The sequence below is a fragment of the Aethalodelphis obliquidens genome, unplaced genomic scaffold (assembly GCF_003676395.1).
Source record: "Aethalodelphis obliquidens isolate GAN/ISIS:26980383/991018 unplaced genomic scaffold, ASM367639v1 scaffold70, whole genome shotgun sequence".
NCBI classification, from domain to species: Eukaryota; Metazoa; Chordata; class Mammalia; order Artiodactyla; family Delphinidae; genus Aethalodelphis; species Aethalodelphis obliquidens.
Genome location: NW_020838014.1, coordinates 1,379,859 through 1,394,568, shown reverse-complemented (window position 1 = coordinate 1,394,568; position 14,710 = coordinate 1,379,859). Strand labels below are relative to the sequence as shown.

The following is a 14,710-nucleotide window of genomic DNA, read 5'->3' as shown; positions in this document are numbered from 1 at the left end:
ACTGCTAGATCTTATCTAATTTCGTACTTTAAAAATCACATTATTATATCCAATTTTAAATGTTTTGACAATAATACCTTTGTATACATTTAAAAACATTCTGATAAAGTCTTCATAGGTTTTATCACACTGCTAAAGGAATCTGTGGCACCAGAAAAGCTAAGAACTGCTGCTCCTAACTCCTGTACTTCTGTTCCTCTGTGAGAGTAAAGTTAGCTAGAACCTGTGATGCAACACAGCACACAACTCATGATGTCACAGTTATGTAAATTTTTTGGCCCTTGACTTTTATGTACTAAATCATAAATTCTGACCTCACAAATGAGAGGGAACAAAATGCTTGTGTATATGCTAAGGGAGAGTAAAATGATTTTCACAAATTAAGGCAGAATAATTTTCCCTTGTATTTAGGAAGTATATGTTTAAAATTACTGTTTCCAAAGGAGTTCTATTTTAAGGGCCATAACTTAAATAGGATAAAGCATGTCGTCAGTGACTTGGATTTTCTTGCCCTCTTTTGGGTGCTTCAGCAAATGTGCTTAAAATTGCTTCAAATCTTGTCTTCAGCAGCTCAGTATATTAGATTCAGGCCTTTATTTTGCTCAACTGGAGGAACCCCTAAAGATGTTGATGAATCTCAGGTTTGAAATACCTACTCTGTAGGTTAGAAATACACTTACTATTATTACACTTTTTATCTATTGTGATTGTGTAATGATGTTATTTGTATTTACTGTATTACCTAGAGAACTACTTACTTGATGTAGTAGAGGGAAGAGGAGTGGTTTAACAAATTACCTGTTTCCAGGAAAGTAAAACATTCATTTGAAACTTACGTATTTTTTATATAGATATATAAATTTATTTGTTTATTTATTTATTTATTGGCTGCGTTGGGTCTTCATTGCTGCGCGCGGGCTTTTTCTCTAGTTGGGGCGAGCGGGGGCTACTCTTCCTTGCCGAGTGCGAGCTTCTCATTGCGGTGGCTTCTCTCGTTGCAGAGCAAGGGCTCTAGGAGTGTGAGCTTGGTAGTTGTGGCTTACAGGCTCTAGAGTGCACAGGCTCAGTAGTGGTGCAGGGGCTTATTTGCTCCACGGTATGTGGGATCTTCCCGGACCAGGGCTCGAACCCGTGTCCCCTGCATTAGCAGGCGGATTCTCAAGCACTGTGCCACCAGGGAAGCCCCTGAAACTTATGTATTTCTAATAAAGGAACTGATTATTATCTTAACGAGAACACAGATTTATATAGTCAGCAATTAAAAAGGCTATTTAAGTTTAATTACAGTATATTTTGAGGTAATAATGCTGACTTCTTTTTGATATATCTTTAGTCTCTATTCTTAAAAAGCTTTGCAAGTAAACATTTGAGAATGGTGGATAATGCTTTAATAATGCCAGACAAACAGTACTCAGTTTTAATACTTACTCTTTTGTGGTTTGTCTGTTACTAATAAAACAAACAAGAAAACAAAACAACTTAGTTCTTTGAGATAATGAGGGTCAAAGGTAGCATAATAATGAAGTTCAGGCTCATTCAAAGGATATTTATTAAACAATTATGTGTATAAGAAATTACTAGAAAGGGATGAAAAAATATGTATTTAAAAATATGGTTTGAAACTTTTAGGAGGAGAATTAAGCTTTGAAATGAAATGTCAGCATATTGCTGTGTTGCCTCTAGTCTTCAAAACTTAAAAGTTTTTCATGTGAAACTAAGTATAGTGTTAATTTTTTCTGAGTTCAACTTAGCCTTTTGCAAGAAAATGAAAAGCTTTCTTTGTTGTTTGCCTTTTAATGAATTGTAAATCTCCCCATTAAGCTTCAGAATAGGTAGTGAAGTAGATTCTAACTGAAATACCACCAATTATATTCAAGTATTGATTATATTCAAAGTAACATAAGTGACACAGTTTTGATATCACATCTATTTGTAATTTTAATTCAGCCTATTATATTTCTTCTTTAGATTTTGGAAGAGGATAGGTCATATATTAATGAATTGAAATGGTAGGTCATATATTAATGAATTGAAATGGCCCACTTAGCTCTTGATTTGTTGAATATATATTTGCATTGCTGTAGAAAACAACATATACAGGTATTCCAAAATATAGCCTGGAATTCTGCCAAGGAAAACCTGCTTTTGGAGGACACAGCCTCCAACTTCCCTTTCTTCATTCACTACTGCTCACATTCTTATGTTTTATATAAATTTGAAATGGTTTTATATTTGGAAACTCTTTCCCAAGCAAGAAATAAATTAACATGTGAAAGGGAACAGGACTTGGTCTCAACATGGACAATAGCTAGTTTTTTAATCTGCTAGAATCAGGCAAAAGTGAAGCATTAAAGAAGGCAAAATCTGCTGGTGTAGTAATAACTCAGAAAGTGATACTAATCAGATAAGTTCCGTGCCGAAAGTTGTATTCCATAATTTTTTTCTTTTATTTAAGCAAAACAAAACAAAATACCTTTCTGCCTGTGTTTCTTAGAGTTCCAGAAAGTTTAACATCACTGGAGGGTTTTTTCTGGTTTCATATTTTTCCACACTTCTCAAAAACTGGGAGAGTCAGATTCTTTGAATCCTAACATTTGGTCATGGGGGAGGGGTTAGTTGGTTGTTACTTTTTTTTGGCCTCCCTGCACAGCTTGTGGGATCATAGTTCCTGACCAGGGATCGAACCCCGGCCCACTGCAGTGAAAGCATGGGGTCCTAGCCAATGGACTGTCAGGGAATTCCCTAGCTTGTTGTTGTTGTTGTTGAAACAATAGCCTCTGTCCTTAATTCATGATCTAAAAGCACACACCTAAGCTAATTAGGGAAATAGTTACTTACAAAGGAAGAAACAAATATGCAACTTATTATCTTAGAGTTTTCAGAATCCTACCCAAGAAGCCTTGAGTTAAAATGTCATGGAGGGGATTAATTCCATGTGGCAAGGTATATTCAGAAAAAGAATAGTGATATTGGGGGCTGGAACAGAATCTTAGCATTAGATAAATTTATAATTATGGTATTGTCAGTTAATGAAAAAATAATTTCATTTTTGCAAATTACTAAATGCTTGTGTCACATCAGTATGTGGATTTGGAAGAAAATTGTACTGTTTTTGCTTTTGTTAGTTTCTGAATTGATCTTTAACGCTAAGGTATCCTAAAGCATTGGTGCCTCTTGTAAGTATACATTTTAGTTGTGTCTGATGTAATAAAGAATTGGTTCTACTAACTTCTCTTAAAGCTTTGATAAAGCAACTATACTCCAATTTTTAAAAAAAAGCTTTGAAATATCCATAGAAGTTACTTTTTTTTAATGAGCAAACAACTTTGTTTGTTTGTTTGTTTGTCTGTTTAGGCCACACAGCACGGCTTATGGGATCTTAGTTCCCCGACCAGGGATTGAACCCAGGCCACAACAGTGAAAGCACCTAGTCCTAACCACTGGACCACCAGGGAATTCCCCCATAGAAGTTATTTTCTAATCTTTGGACATCTTCATTTGCCTCCTTATCCCCATATGTAAGCCCCAGTGTTAAAGAGCACTTAAACTAACTTGATCTCATGGTTTTTGTTTTAGTTAATTATGCTGCTATTTCCTAAAATCTATTACAGATGTACAGTACTTTAGCTTCTCTGTTGTGTGACTTTGAGGTTAGCCTAAGTGCCTAACCACGCACATTGAGGTGGGATAGTGCCCTGGAAGTTAGGGATTTGCAGTGAAAAGTAAAAATGAATTTACCACTTCTTTGACTAGGTGTCCACCTTTTACCCAAGGATTTTAATTAATGCTCAGCCCTAAATAATCCACAGACTAGTTATATTGGAGTATTAACTGCTTTTTTTTTTTTTTTTTGCGGTATGCTGGCCTCTCACTGTTGTGGCCTCTCCCATTACGGAGCACAGGCTCCGGACGCGCAGGCCCAGCGGCCATGGCTCACGGGCCCAGCCGCTCTGCAGCATGTGGGATCTTCCCGGACTGGGGCACGAACCCGTGTCCCCTGCATCAGCAGGCGGACTCTCAACCACTGCGCCACCAGGGAAGCCCTATTAGTTGCTTTTTAATGTAGAAAAAAATGTAATGTTATTGTCTGTATTAAAATAAACCTTACCATTGTTGACATACACTGTTCTCAGAGTTCTGAATATTGGTATGATTCTTAGTTTAAAGTGTTTTTACCACAAAATACAATGAAAGAGGAAAAATAGGCTCTTTTTATTTTTTACAATATGAATCAAAAGCCTTTGAATTTTGCAGAAATTCCATATCTAAAAATCTGTCCTAAATTTCTAGTTCACCGCAGTAGGTTTTTTTTGTTTTTTTTTTTGATGTGGACCATTTTTAAAGTCTTTATTGAATTTGTTACAATATTGCTTCCGTTTTATGTTTTGTTTTCTGACCGTGAGGCATGTGGGATTTTAGCTCGCCGGCCAGGGATTGAATCCACACACCCCCACATTGGAAGGCAAGATCTTAACCACTGGACTGCCCAGGAAGTCCCACCATGGTAGTTTTTATAGAAGAAAAAAAAGTAGGGCTTCCCTGATGGCGCAGTGGTTGAGAGTCTGCCTGCCGATGCAGGGGACACGGGTTCCTGCGCCGGTCTGGGAAGGTCCCACATGCCGCGGAGCGGCTGGGCCCGTGAGCCATGGCCGCTGAGCCTGAGCGTCCGGAGCCTGTGCTCTGCAACGGGAGAGGCCACAACAGTGAGAGGCCCGCGTACCGCAAAATAATAATAATAACCCATATGTGCAACAATAGGTGATTTTTTTTTTCTTTTTGTTTCTTTTTTTTTTTACTCCAAGTTTACATTTCTTTAAGTTCTTCGTATGCCATTTGATCAGAATCATGCATTTCAAAACTGCCAAGTGTTTGCCTAACCAGTTAGAGTAGTTATATTTCTCCTTTGGAAACTGCACACCTCAGATTGGGACTCGAACCCGATCGTACCTCTCAGCTGGGACTTGAACCCACAAGCTCTGGCTCAGGAGGGTACTCAAATCCACAGTCTCTCAACTGAAACCACGCACCTGGTCCCAGGACTTGATGAAGCTGAGGATTTTTATGTTTCAGTGCAGAAGGAATTAAGCGAGAGGCAAAGTGATAGGCAAGAAGTAGATTTATTAAATATAGAATGCTTGGAAGGACACAAGCAGGCAGGCAAGAGGCTCTGCTCCAGAACTAAGTAGGAAAGCAGATTTATTTAAGGAGATACACACTCCGTAGACAGTGTGGGCCATCTCAGAAGGTGAGAAGCCCTGGGAGACACACATTCCATAGACAGAATGTGGTCCATCTCAAAAGGCAAGAGCAGCCCTGGGACATACGCACTCTACAACACATTCCACAGAGCGTGGGCCATCTCAGAAGGTGAGAGCAGCCCTGGGTTATGGGGTTGTTAGTTTTTATGGACTGGGTAATGTCATAGGCTAACCAGTGGGAGGATTGATTATTCCAATTATTTGGGTGGGAAGGGGCAGGGATTTCCAGGAATTGGGCCACTGCCCATTTTTTAGCCTTTTATGGTCGGCCTTGGAACTGTCCTGGTGCCTGTGGGTGTGTCATGTAGCATGTGCTAATGTATTACAGTGAGCGTATAATGATGCTCCAGGCCCACTGGAAGTTGAATCTTCTGCCATCTTGGGCCGAATCAGTTTTTGTCCTGAATGGCTATGACATTCTTTTAAAAGTTGTGCCCTGGGAATTCCCTGGTGGTCCAGTGGTTAGGACTCGGGGCTTTCACTGCCAGTACCCAGGTTTGATCCTTGGTCAGGAAACTTAGATCTTACAGCAAAAAAAAAAAAGTTTGTGCCCTGCCACCTTCCCTCCTGTCTCATTTTCATTAGTACCTTCTGCTTGTTTGTGGGGTTTTTTTAAAATTTGTTTTCTTCATTTTATTCAATTTCAAAATGGAAAAGAAGGCAAAAGAAGGAATTTTCCTAGACCTTGAATCATGTGATTTACCTTGGGGCAAATGGTTCTGAAAGCCATGAAGCTGGACTAAGACCAGTTATAAAGAGCAGTAAATTAGCTACTTCAGCACCAATAGCTTCAGTAAATCAGCCTTTCTGGATTTGAATGTGTCCATGTGAGGTTTTTTTAAATTTATTTATTTTTGGCTGCATTGGGTCTTCATTGCTGTGCTCGGGCTTTCTCTAGTTGCGGCGACCGGGGACTACTCTTCCTTGTGGTGCGCAGGCTTCTCATTGCAGGTGGCTTCTCTGTTACAGAGCATGGGCTCTAGGTGCGCGGGCTTCAGTAATTTTGGCTCACGGGCTCAGTAGTTGTGGTACGTGAGCTCTAGAGCGCAGGCTCAGTAGTTGTGGCGCACGGGTTTAGTTGCTCCGGGGCATGTGGGATATTCCCGGAACAAGGCTCGAACCTGTGTCCCCTGCATTGGCAGGTGGATTCCTAACCACTGCGCCACCAGGGAATTTCCTCCATGTGAATTTGAAACCTAAAACTGGTCTACACTTAGTAACAACTTCTTTTCAGATAATTGATTTTAGATGCTTTCTGCTTCTTTTAAGTTCACATACTGGCCATTGTCATTTTAGGAAATGACAGTGGCTTTGTTTTAAATGTTGATGGAGAAAAGTATAGAGAACATAATGAATACTATTTCCAACTATTCTGGAGTAGGGGCAGAGCATGTGGGGTAGGGAGCTCAACTTTGGTTTTTCCAGATGTTTACTTGCACAATTCCTGATACTTATGAGAAAAGGAGAGAAATCAGAAAATCTAGAAGGTGGTTCTTGTCACCACCATCATTGTTAAGAAAAGTTAGGGTTATTTATTGTTTCCCATTGTTCTTTATCACTTTTTTTTTTTGACAGGCACTGTACCTCCTTTAATTCTTTTTTTAAAAAATACCTTTATTGGAGTATAATTGCTTTACAGTGTTGTGTTAGTTTCTGCTGTACAACAAAGTGAATTAGCTATATGTATACAATATATCCCCATATCCCCTCCCTCTTGAGCCTCCTTCCCACCCTCCCTGTCCCAGCCCTCTAGGTCACAAAGCACCAAGCTGATCTCCCTGTGCTATGCAGCAGCTTCCCACTAGCTATCTATTTTACATTTGGTAGTGACAAAGGAGGCAAGAATATACAATGGAGAAAAGATAGCCTCTTCAACAAGTGGTGCTGGGAAAACTGGACAGCTACATGTAAAAGAATGAAATTAGAACACTCCCTAACACCATACACAGAAATAAACTCAAAATGGATTAAAGACATAAATGTAAGGCCAGACACTATAATACTCTTAGAGGAAAACATAGGCACAACACTATGACATAAATCACCACAAGATCCTTTTTGACCCACCTCCTAGAGTAATGGAAATAAAATAAACAAATGGGAACTAATGAAACTTAAAAGCTTTTGCACAGCAAAGGAAACCATAAACAAGACCAAAAGACAACCTCAGAATGTGAGAAAATATTTGCAAACAAAGCAACTGACAAAGGATTAATCTCCAAAATATACAAGCAGCTCATGCAGCCCAATATCAAAAAACCAAACAACCCAATCCAAAAATTGGCGGAAGACCTAAACAGACATTTCTCCAAAGTAGACATACAGATTGCCAACAAACACATGAAAAGATGCTCAACATCACTAATCATTAGAGAAATGCAAATCAAAACTACAATGAGGTATCATCTCACACTGGTCAGAATGGCCATCATCAAAAAATCTAGAAACAATAAATTCTGGAGAGGGTGTGGAGAAAAGGGAACCCTCCTGCACTGTTGGTGGGAATGCAAATTGATACAGCCACTATGGAGAACAGTATGGAGCTTCCTTAAAAAACTAGGGCTTCCCTGGTGGCGCAGTGGTTGGGAGTCCGCCTGCCGATGCAGGGAACGTGGGTTCGTGCCCCGGCCCGGGAGGATCCCGTGTGCCGCGGAGCCGCTGGGCCCCGTGGGCAATGGCTGCTGGGCCTGCGCATCTGGAGCCTGTGCTCCGTAATGGGAGAGACCACAACAGTGAGAGGCCCGCGTACCCCCCAAAATAAATAAACTAATTAAAAAAAAAAACCTAAAAGTAGAATCACCATATGACCCAGCAACCCCACTACTGGGCATATACCCTGAGAAAACCGTAATTCAAAAAGATACATGTACCACAATGTTCATTGCAGCACTATTTACAATAGACAGGACATGGAAGCAACCTAAGTGTCCATTGACAGATGAATGGATAAAGATGTGGCACATATATACAATGGAATATTACTCAACCATGAAAAGGAACGAAATTGACTTATTTGTAATGAGGTGGATGGACTTAGAGTCTGTTATACAGAGTGAAGTAAGTCAGAAAGAGAAAAAAACATATGCTAACGCACATATATGGAATCTAAAAAAACGGTACTGATGAACCTAGTGGCAGGACAGGAATAAAGATGCAGAGAGAGAACGGATTTGAGGACACAGGGTGGGAAGGGGAAGCTGGGACTAAGACAGTAGCGTTGACGTATATACCCTATCACTTTTCAAAAAAATCTTCCTGTCGCTTTCAGGCAAATACTAGAGAGTCATAAAATAATAGCTAAGCTAATAGGAAGGCTACTGTGCACATCGTAAGGTTTAAAATATTAAACTTTAATCTCTTTTAGCCTCTGGACTTGAGTATTCCTTCTTCTCAGTGGGGCTCTGAATACTGTGCCAGGGGGCCTGCTCACATAATTTACTTTCTGAATGAACCCTTTTGTTTATAGCTGAGATTTGGTCAGTTTAAAAGAAAATAGTGTGTTTAGATAATGACATTACACACTTTCTGTTAGGTACCATCAGAATTTTTAAGTTAGGAAGGACAGCCATTTGTTGGATGGTGGCAGAACTGTATTTGAATCCACGTCTGGTTTTTTGAAGTGTTCTTTTGAAATTTGGATAATCTTGTTTCTTATACTTTTTATTTCCTAATGAATCTTTTTAAAGCTTCTTCAAGTTTTAAATCTTAAGTTTTATACTATGGAATAAGGTATTATTAACTTGATGAGACAAGTCTTAGAGACTAAAAATTGTAACTGCTGTAACTAACTGGGACAAATCATAGCTGGCAGCGAAGCTCAAAGTTTAATCACGTCCAGCACGTATTAGCCGTTGGAGTCAGAGCTTGGTGTGTTAAGCAGCTCTACCGTCTGTGTGTGGGTGTCTCTCTCCGTGTGTGCAAACATTCTGAGGCAAAGTAATCTTTTTAGTGGTTCTTTGGTTGAAAAATTTCAAGTGCTTTTCTCTTTTTTCATAATTAGATGAAGGAAAAACTCAAAATTAATGCCTTGAGCCGTTCTGTTTAACATAATTTTAGCATCCAGACTGTTTCCTTCAGCAGAACTGAGCTGTTAAATAGCTTTTATTTATATTCATTACAGTAGAAATTTAAGGAAGCGTCAACATGTAAATATTTTTGTCCCACCTGAATCATAGGTAAGTGAAATGCCCTAGGACGAGGTCTTTACTCTTTCAACTGGGTTATATTTTTAATGGAATTATTCTCCAGATTCTCAGATTCAGATACCCTTAACTAAACATCATCTCTCCTGAGAATAGAGGCCTGAGGTCTTCTGCTTCTCCTTTTCTAATTTGCTTTATCCAAAAGCCCTTAGATCCACTACACAAGGAAAGTATAGCTCTCATTTATCCCAGTTCTTAACTGTGGTTCACTGCCACAGGCTGTAAAAATCTCTGGGGCCCCCAAAGGAGGGAACATTCCAGAATACATAGTCCCAGAGAGAAAGAGTCTCGTGACAGGGGTTAAGCAGAAATATTAGAAAAGGCAGGCCCTTATTCCATCTGGACAACCCACATTCAGTTGGAGTCTCAGAGGAGTGGAAAGAGGGAATGGTGAAGAATCAATATTTGAATATATGGTGGCTGAGAGTTTTTCAAAATTGATGGGAATTCTGTTTTGTCGGTGTGATTATCTGTTAGTTTTATAATCTGTGTTTTCTCAATAGTGTTTTTTTAAGATTTTTCTCTGGCTTGTTAGATTTCCTTAAACTGTAGTTCATATTATTCATCAAGTCTGAAATATACTTAGCCATTAACTCTTGAAAATTGTCTCTTCCCTACTTTCTCTGTTCTCTTCTTCCAAAGTCCCATTAGATGTTTGCCAGATCCTCCCATTCTAAACTCCATGTCTCTAAACCTTTCTCCTAGCTTCAGAATAAAGGTCTCCCTGAATTTTATTTTCTTCAAACCCATCCTCCAGTTCATTGTGTTTCTTCCCAGCTATGTTCAGTCTGCTGGTTAACGTATTAATTTTGTTGAATATACTTTTCATTTCTAGAAGTTCTGTTTCAAATTAACTAGTCTTTTTATAGTATTTTGTGTGTGTGTGTTTTCATTTAATGCCTTGTTTCATGCTTTTAATCATTTTAAGTATCCATATCCAATGTCTATAGTTCTGGCTGCGTTGGATTGGTTTTACTTCACTCATGATTAATTGATTCTTGGTGTGTTTTGAAAATTTAGATTGTCAGCTTATACTTGGCAGAGCTTTGTCTGTGGGAAATCTTTGCTATCAAAATCGAACATATATATCTCTGGAAGAACAATGGAGGTTTCCCACAGATGTTCCCGTGCCAAGCATAAGCTCACGCAGGCCTGTAGTTGTGAATTCTCAGAAGAGAGTCATCTCTCCTCTTCTTTGTCCTCTTCCTTTTCCTATTCTTTCTTTTAACCATCCAGATAGGCAAGACAGAGGAATTTGCCTGCCATCTTCTTTTCCTTCTGTATTATCTCCCTGTGCCACCAGAGTTTATCCTCCTTGACACTGTCCTTGATTATATTTTTTGTTTTGATCAGCTGTATTGAGGTATGATTCACATACAATAAAATGTGCCAATTTAAGATATACAATTCGATGAATAATTACTGCCATAACCATAATAATAGAGCATTTCCATGACCAAAATCAAGTTCTCTTGAAACCCCTTTGCAGTCAGCCTCCTCTCCCCAACCTCCAATCTGTTTTCTAGTACTATAATTTTGCCTTTCCTAGAACTTAATGTAGGCTCATGTCTAGCTTTTTTTCACTTAACATAATGCGTTTGTGATTTATCCATGTTCTTGCATGTGTTGGTAGTTGGTTCCTTTTTATTGCTGAGTAATGTTCCATTGTATGGCTATACCATGATTTGTTTATCCATTCATTTGTTTATGGACATTTGGGTTTTCAGTTTGGGCCATTATGAATAAAGCTACTAGAGAATTCTTATATACGTCTTTGTGAAGATCTATATTTTCATTTCTCTTGGATAATACCTAGAAATGACCGGGTCACATGTTAAATGTATATTTAACTTCATAAGGAGCTGCCAAAATGTTTTCCAACTTGGCTGTATCATTTTGAGTTACCACCAGCAATACAGGAGTTCCGTTTGCTTCATGTCCTTACCAAGTGTTGGTATTATCAGTCTGAAATTTGGTCATTCTAATAGAGATATATTAGTATCTCTATTAGGATTTTAATTTATATTTCACAAACGAATAACAATTTTTAGCATTTTTTCATGTACTTCTTAGGTAAAGTATCTTTTCAAATCTTTTGCACATTTTTTAATTGTGTTGTTTGTCTTTTTGCTATTAAGCCATAAAAGTTCTTTTCATATTCTGGACATGTCTTTTCTTGGATATATGATTTGTATATACTTTCTCCCAATCTGTAGCTTGAAATTCAATTTATAAACTTTTTGTGTGTTTGTGGCTGTGTTGGGTCTTTGTTGCTGCACGCAGGCTTTCTCTAGTTGCGGCGAGCGGGGGCTACTCTTCATTGCAGTGCATGGGCTTCTCATTGCGGTGGCTTCTCTTGTTGCAGAGCACAGGCTCTAGGCACGTGGGCTTCAGTAGTTGTGGCGCACACGCTCTAGAGCACAGGCTCAGTAGTTGTGGCGCACGGGCTTAGTCGCTCTGCAGCATGCGGGATCTTCCAGGACCAGGGCTTGAGCCTGTGTTCCCTACATTGGCAGGTGGATTCTTAACCACTGCGCCACCAGGGAAACCCCAATTTAGAAACTTTTTAATTAACATGGTGCCATGTGCCTTCAGAAATCTTTGCCTAAATTTTGATTTTTTCAAATCATAGGGGTGGGTTATCTATTTAGTTGTTTAATTTCTCAGTAATATTTTGTAGTTTTCAGTGTACACATCTTACACATCAGATTTATCCCTGTTCAGTTTTTTGGTCCTGTTGTAAATGTTTTGTTCAGTGTTTTTTTTAATTTCAAATTCTGATTGTTCTTTCCTGGCTTATAGAGTTGATTTCTATTTATTGGTCTTGTGTCCTGAGATCTAGTTCATTTTTAGTTCTAGTACCTTTTTTTGTATATTCTTTAGAATTACCTACATAGACAATTATGTCTTCTGTGAATGAAGACAGCTTTACTTCTTCCTTTCTAGTCTTTATGCCTTTTATTTCTTTTCCTTGCCTGCACAAACTGACTAGAAACTTTAGTACAATGTTGAGTAGAAGTGATGAAACCTATATCCTTGCCTTTAGGGAAACTTCCCTTTGGGACTGTCTTCTTCCCACCCCTACAATGTCCAGTGTCTTAAATCATATTTGAAGTGTTCAGATGGATTGGAAGGAACAGTATTTAGGAGATGACTCCTACACTATGAAATTAGGATTTGTGTTTTAGACTAAAGAATGCTGTAGCCAAGAGTGAGTTTGTCATCTGTGACCTGTATTTATTTATTGTATAATACAGTCTGAGTGGAGATAATTTGAAATGGACATGCTAACATACTGTTGTAGGATGAGTTATAGTATAGGGTGGAAGTTGGCTTTGAATAAATTAAAGGAGACCTTCATGAGAAAATAGGTAAGGCTACTATCAAACAAACATTCCCATCTTCTCCCTGTTCATAATCTAACAGGAAGTTTCTTTTTCTAACCTTGCTATTCATTAGTACTAGGTGGCTTCAAGAAAACGGGATAATCTTTGATTTGAAACTACCATCTTTTGACATTATAGTTCAACTTGTGAGTTCAACTGTATTGATTAGTTGCGTTGTTTAGGAGTTTAACCAAGGAAGTTAGATAAAAGGAAACTTTTCTGAAATAATTTTCCAGGTCATTAAATGAAATTCTTATGTGTTCAGAATGATCTTTTATTTTGTAAATTGCTACATATCTAGTGAGTCAGGTACCTCCTTCCTATTACTTTTAAGTCAGCATATTAGTAAGAGAAAGTCAGTATTGTAGAATACATGGGAAAAGGGAAAAACTTACAAAGCCTGTATTAAAACCTGAAACTTTTGTAGGGTATGTGTTATGTGAATTTTGCAAGCAGATAGTCAAATAAGACATTTATTTACTTATTTAGTTATTAGTAATTTGAGGAATTATATTAACTGCTAAGACAAGAAGGCTTATTTGAAATACAAAGGCTACATTTATTGAAAAGGATTTGTTTCAGTTATGGTTTCTTAAATGGTGAGGAGCTGTTTTCCTTTAAGCTACTAAAAAATGTGGACAATATCATGTCTCTGAAGTCTCTTTTTCTGATAACGTCCTTAGAAGATAATGTATATTGGCCAAGTAACGTTGAAAAATAGTTCAGTTACTTGAGGGGTGCTTTGTTGTTGGGAATGCTAGGTGGGAGTGTTTTATTGCTGACATTTTATTTAAATTTTGTATCTTTTAGATATTTGGATTTGAACTGCATTTTGGGATTTATCTACACTTAAAATGCCACCGGCAGTTGGAGGTCCAGTTGGATACACCCCCCCAGATGGAGGCTGGGGATGGGCAGTGGTAGTTGGAGCTTTCATTTCCATTGGCTTCTCCTATGCGTTTCCCAAATCTATTACTGTGTTCTTCAAAGAAATTGAAGGTATATTCAACGCCACCACCAGTGAAGTGTCATGGATATCTTCCATCATGTTGGCTGTCATGTATGGTGGAGGTAAGTACCCACTAAGGCCTGCTGTTTTAATTTTCATTAAGCAACCAGATGCTCTGTTTTAGGTAACTTAAAAAAAAATGTTTTATTCGGTGAGGTGTTTTGAAATGGTATTTCTCAGAGCTTTATGTTTAGAGTCACATTTTTTATTCTTGTTAACAATGACAACTCTTGCTTTGTTTGTTGCACTATAGTATTCCGAAACAGAAATAAGAAATTGTGAGGATTTGTTCCAATTCCGTATCATTGAACTTAAAAAAGCTCTCAGAGGGGAAAAAAAAATTTTTTAAACTCTCAGAAAAATGACATGTGCACAACTTATTTTTCTTATTGCTCTCTGCTAGACTCTTGAGGTATAAGTGTAAATAAAGATTTTAAAAAATTGATGTTGGGAGAATTAAAGTAAATCGGGCTAACCTGAATAGCACAGTTCAAAGTCTCAGGTAAAATCTTTTCATAGTGTTAGAATTAAAGAACTGGATAAAAATCCTCCTTGTTTTGTTCCTTGTGATATAATTAGTCCTAAAGCATTTCAGCTTCATCTTAAACTTAAGTTTTATCATTTTTTCCCTTTCTGTTTTCTTTGACATGTTGTGAAGGAAATGTGGAGAGTACGTTGCTTACCTTAATATCATTTAAAATACTGTGGGTTTGTTTGTTTGTTTGTTTGCCTTGGAACATCAAAACACAATTTAACATGTAAAAGTCAAAACCTCCTATAAAGGATAATACACCATGATCAAGTGGGGTTTATTCCAGGAATGCAAGGATTCTTCAATATACGCAAATCAGTCAA

The 14,710-nt window shown here is 38.1% G+C and overlaps 1 protein-coding gene across 2 annotated transcripts in view; it reads left to right on the top strand.

Moving 5' to 3' along the window:
- The window catches only part of LOC113611799 (monocarboxylate transporter 1), a 37,213-nt gene that overhangs the window by 5,639 nt on the left and 16,864 nt on the right, over positions 1-14,710 (top strand). Inside the window, exon 2 of one of the 2 annotated variants that reach the window (XM_027091158.1) lies at positions 13,657-13,917. The exons of the other annotated variant lie outside the window; for it this stretch is intronic. Coding sequence (XP_026946959.1) covers positions 13,701-13,917 — 217 coding nt within the window. The 5' untranslated portion in view covers positions 13,657-13,700. The remainder of the gene's footprint in view (positions 1-13,656; positions 13,918-14,710) is intronic. 2 annotated transcript variants of the gene reach the window in all.